This window comes from Fopius arisanus, unplaced genomic scaffold (genome assembly GCF_000806365.1).
Source record: "Fopius arisanus strain USDA-PBARC FA_bdor unplaced genomic scaffold, ASM80636v1 scaffold00181, whole genome shotgun sequence".
In the NCBI taxonomy this organism is placed as follows: domain Eukaryota; kingdom Metazoa; phylum Arthropoda; class Insecta; order Hymenoptera; family Braconidae; genus Fopius; species Fopius arisanus.
Genome location: NW_011887920.1, coordinates 156,583 through 161,375, shown reverse-complemented (window position 1 = coordinate 161,375; position 4,793 = coordinate 156,583). Strand labels below are relative to the sequence as shown.

The 4,793-nt window shown below is 53.5% G+C and overlaps 1 protein-coding gene across 1 annotated transcript; it reads right to left on the bottom strand.

Annotated features, from left to right (window-relative positions):
* Positions 1-3,122: 3,122 nt before the first annotated feature.
* On the bottom strand, positions 3,123-4,123 carry LOC105272463 (trinucleotide repeat-containing gene 18 protein-like; the record flags this gene model as incomplete). The annotated part of the gene is made up of 1 exon (XM_011314616.1): positions 3,123-4,123. A coding segment is annotated over exon 1 (1,001 nt), but the record flags the coding sequence as incomplete, so codon positions are not given.
* Positions 4,124-4,793: the final 670 nt, after the last annotated feature.

Genomic DNA, 4,793 nt, shown 5'->3' with positions numbered 1-4,793 from the left:
TTCTCCCACACCTGGGCAAATGGGGGTAGCATCAGGGTGAGGGTACATTGCCCGGGAACATCCCTTTTGAACACATTGTTAATCATATGAAGATGCATCCCACCATACCTCAAAAAACGTTGGATGACGAAATCTCAAAATGCCAATGGCGGTAGGGGAATCACGCCCGAACAGTATATAAAGGGCGGTTTTTCGCCAAATAAAAGCAGTCTAAATTAAATCGTCGACTAGAAATCTTCAAGTGGTATCCTGCTCGTCATCCAATTCAACTCTCTAGGCCCAGCCTTCAAGGGAGCAACTCTGCAGGACCACCCTCTGACGTCACCGCTGGGAGCAGTCCGAGCGTACAACTCGACTCTCCTCGCAACCACAAATAGAGTGCACAGCTTTAATCACAACCAACGAATCCAAAGTAAAATTTCGACTCTTGGTTATTAACGAGGGGCCCAGCTCATTAATAAAGCTGACCCTTCAAGTTCCGTCTGTTGGGAAGCAGCTCTGCAGCATTGCCCACTCTCATCGCTACTACATCGAGTGGACAACTCGCTTTTGTACGCTACGTCAGATCGACGAGTGTACTTCAAGGGACGCAAGCCAGCCGGTCCCATTACAAATTCTTGATTTTCGACAAGGGGCCCTGCTCATTAATAAAGCTGACCCTTCAAGAGACTCCACAGCATTCAACGCTTCAGCTACTGAGTTGAGAAGTGCATTATATTCCCTGGCTGAGCGATTGATGACCTTCGGAGCTGAGAAAAGCTTCTCCAACTGAGTGGAGATGAGCAACCTCTCGTTGTCGTACCTGGCCAAAAGAGTATTCTACGCCGGCCACAAAGAGTCTTGCGTCACTGGTAAAGTAGAGATGAGCTGCTTGGCCTCACCGGTGAGAAATGTAAGTAAGTAGTGGAATTTCTCCACGGTCGAGAGAGAGGGATTCCAAACCACAATTGAAAGGAAGAGATCCTTGTACGGAGTCCACTCCGAAAAGTTCTCTGAAAATGTGGGTAGAGAAATCTTTGGTAATTGTATGTGAGTTACTTGCGTCGATTGAGGTGTGACAGATGGACGACGAAATGACTACGAGAGGTCAATCGACTCATCGAGTCCTTTGATAAGTCCCATAAATGTAGTTCGAGGGGTTCAGTACATTCCGAGACATTTATCATAATCCTCCTCTTTCACGTAAGCATGGTCGAGAACATCCTCATTATCCTAAGCTGTCAGCAGCATTTTCAAAATCGTTGAAAAATCACGCATCCGATGAATCACGGATAATGTTACACTCTGATGTCTTATGATAATTTGTCATCTGTGGATTTTGTGATTTTGTCTTGGGTAAAAGATATGATCAAACTGCATATTCTGAACACGTACTGCAACGATCAGCAATCCAGAGACGAAAAATAATGTGATGATCGAATTACATGCGCGTGTATTTTTGTTATGACTGAAACCCACACTCTTAAATTTTTGTGGAATCAATTTGGCCAAGACAACTACGTCTATTGGCTGATCATCTAATTAAGGATACATGATTGGTGCATCCACGGTCTGGTAATAAGTGAGAAGAGTATATATTTGAGGGAATTCTCAAGAATTATCAGTACTTTTTCAACAGTTGTTGTGTTTGCGCGGTTAAGTGTTGTAACGTGACATTTCCCTAAGCGACCGGAAATGCCCATTACCTTCGCCCTTCCTCCCTCTGACCTCCTTGACGGTAGTCCAGGTCCTGGGTCCAGTCGCTGGGCGTGCTGGCATCCGGGGGCTATATCTCCGAGAAAAACAAAGGTTTCGGGTAAACTCGAACCCACGACCTGAGATCGGGGTCGGAAATCATACACGGTCGGGTGTGGGAATGTAAATAGTTTAATACTTCTTTAGCCTACCTAGTCAGTCTTAATCTTAAGGCACTAGTGGGACTTACCAACCGCCCAAACAAAAATGTACAAACGTGTGTAAAAAGGGTCTTACTTGTCGCCCGTATCAAAAAAAACAATAAGGTATCCTCAATGATTGTGGCGGGGTCTTACTTCTCGCCCCGCCCGACTAGCGGCAGACTAGGATTACAACAAAAAAAAGAACCTCCCGTAACGGGGGCAACAACGCCTCCCGGAATCGGGGAAAATTCTTCAACAAAAAAAATGCCTCCGTTTAGCGGGAAAACCAGGGAGATAATTGTCTCCGCGTAGCGGGAAAATGGAGCAAGGTGATGCCTCCGCTGTGCGGGAAATATAACAATACGCCTCCGCACTGCGGGAAAACGAACAGAAAAAATGCCTCCGCTTTGCGGGAACTTAACAAAAAAAAAAAGGTGCCTCCGCTCGCGGGAAATTAACAAAAAAAAGGTGCCTCCGCTCGCGGGAAATTAACAAAACAAAAAAAAAGGTGCCTCCGCGTTGCGGAAAAACGAACAGAAGAGAAAAAAATGCCTCCGCCTTGCAGGAACTTGAATACAATCATTGTCTCCGCTTATGCGGGAAAAATACAAAAAAACGCCTCCCATGGCTGGGGAAAAAGGATATATAAAGCCTCCGCGGAGCGGGATGAACAACAAAAAAAAATCTCCGCTCGCGGGAAATAAAAAAAAATGCCTCCGCGTGGCGGGAATTTAACAAAGAAAACCAAAAAAATATATATCCCTCCGCACGCGGGAAATCAAAAAAACAACAAAAAAAACCTTCGCTCGCGGGAAAATTATATAACCAAGAAAAAAAATGTCTCCGCGTTGCGGGGGAAGAGTTCCTCCTCCGGGTCCCGAACGGCCCGTGGCTACGTCCCCTCTCGTCCGGTGTCCTGGCTGCAGCGGCTAGTGGTCCGCGGGCGTTCGGCTCCGTCCTCGTGGGTAGCTGGCTTCGGTGGGGTACTCTGGGTACTGGGGGTAGTTAGGGTACTCCAGATATCGCTTCGGGCAGCGTCCGTGTGTGGGGCAGACATCGGTGTGGTAGAGCCGGAACCCACATTTCGGGCAGAAGGGGTCCCCTGATGGGTGAGGGCACTGAGGGTACTGGTGTCCCCGCCGGTGACAATCATAGCACCAGGGGCGGGAACGCCTCCCCTTGGCCTCGGAGCTCCGCCGAGGAGGCGGGTGGTCGCCGGCGTGGGTTGCCAGGGTCGTGGCTGACCTCCTGGCGGCCGATGGAGCTCTCGCCGGAGTTGGGGTGGCGGGCACGACGGCCTCTGGTGCTGCCACGACCCTTGAAGGGGCCACGACGTCCTTGGGTGGAGCGCTGCCGCTCCCGATGGTGTCCGCATCCGAGGGGTGAAGCACCAGGACTTCGTCCACGTCTTCCCTGGCCTGGGGCGCTGGTGGAATGGCCTTGGTTGGGCCCTGCCGAGCCTCCTTGGCCCCGATACGCCCGGATCCTCTCCTCCTCTGACTCCTTTTACGGGCTCGTCTTGACCGTCGTTTCTCCTCCACGGTGGAGCTCGAGCTGGAGCTGCTCGACGTGTCTGATGAGGACTCGCTGGAGCTCGACGATGAGGTAGTGGACGACGAGGAAGACTTCCTCTTCCTGCTGTGGTGAGGGCGGCGAGGAGTCGCCTCGGGTCTGGGGATCTGGGGGATGATGACCCTGGTGCCTATCGGGTACTGGTGGGGTTGTAGCAGGGTTGCTTGGAGGGCCTTCACAAACCCTGGCGCCCTCGCGTCCAGCTTCCACATCCTCCGCAGGTACGGCTTGATGCCGGCCCAATATTCGCTGGCGCGGGGCCGGATGACCTCCCGGCTGGGCTCCGCCACAGTAGTGTCTGCTGAGGCACGTCGTTCGGTCGGGGTGGTTAGCTCCGCGGGCTCGGGTGTTGGTGTGGCTGGGACGGCTTCCACGTCCGGCATCGGCACAGGTCCTGCAGCACCACCCTCCGGGGGTGCGTTCCCGCCCGCCGGAGCGAGGGGGGCTGCAGTCTCGGCTGCTACTGACCCTGGGGCCGTGGAGGCTGCCGCCCGTTTTTGGATCCTGGCTGCGGTGTCCTTTGGCACGTGGGTCATAACGCCGATGGCTTTGCCTGGTGTGGGTGGGGCGTCCTGGAAACCGACCGATGTTGGTGGCGGTGTCCCCACCCGGTCCTCCCTCGTGAGGACGGGTGGACTGTCTAGGTCGATGACCTCGGGGGGCACGATCTCCATCGGCTCCGTGCGGGCGTTGATGGGGTCGGCTGTGGTGGGTGGTGGCCCGTCCCTCTCCCTCTTTCTCTTCTCCTTCGTGGCCTGTGAACGGAAAATGACCGGAGTACTTCGTTCACAGGGGGGGAGATTCCTCAGACGGCGTTGTCTGGGTAGTTTCGCGCCGCCGGCCGGTCGGGGTCCGGGCTGACGTATGGTTTCGCGTCCTGTATTGCGACTTCGCCCTGGGGGCGACCATCGAATCCGACGAGCCGGTAGCGGACCCTGGACAATTTCTTGTCGATGATAAAGGGGCCCTCGTACGGAGGTGCTAACGCGGCGGAGAATCGCTTCGCGGCGTTTGACAAGGGGTGAGATCGACGCATCACCAGATCTCCCTCTCGAAACTCTACGTCCCGACGCCTGAGGTTATAATGATGCGCTTGCCTATTGGACGATTCCGTCATAGCGTGGACGAGAGCTTTACGCAACGCGTCTAACCGTTTCATTCGGTCGATCCACTCCTCTGGGTTTCTAGGGAGGATTTCGGGGTCGCCTTCAAGTTCACGCTTGAGGGAAACAGCCGGGAGGGGTTCCCGACCGAAGTTAGCGAACGCGGGTGATGCTTGGAGCGCGTCGTGATACGCGGTGTTATACGCGAACTGAAATTCGTACAAGTGAACATCCCAAGTCC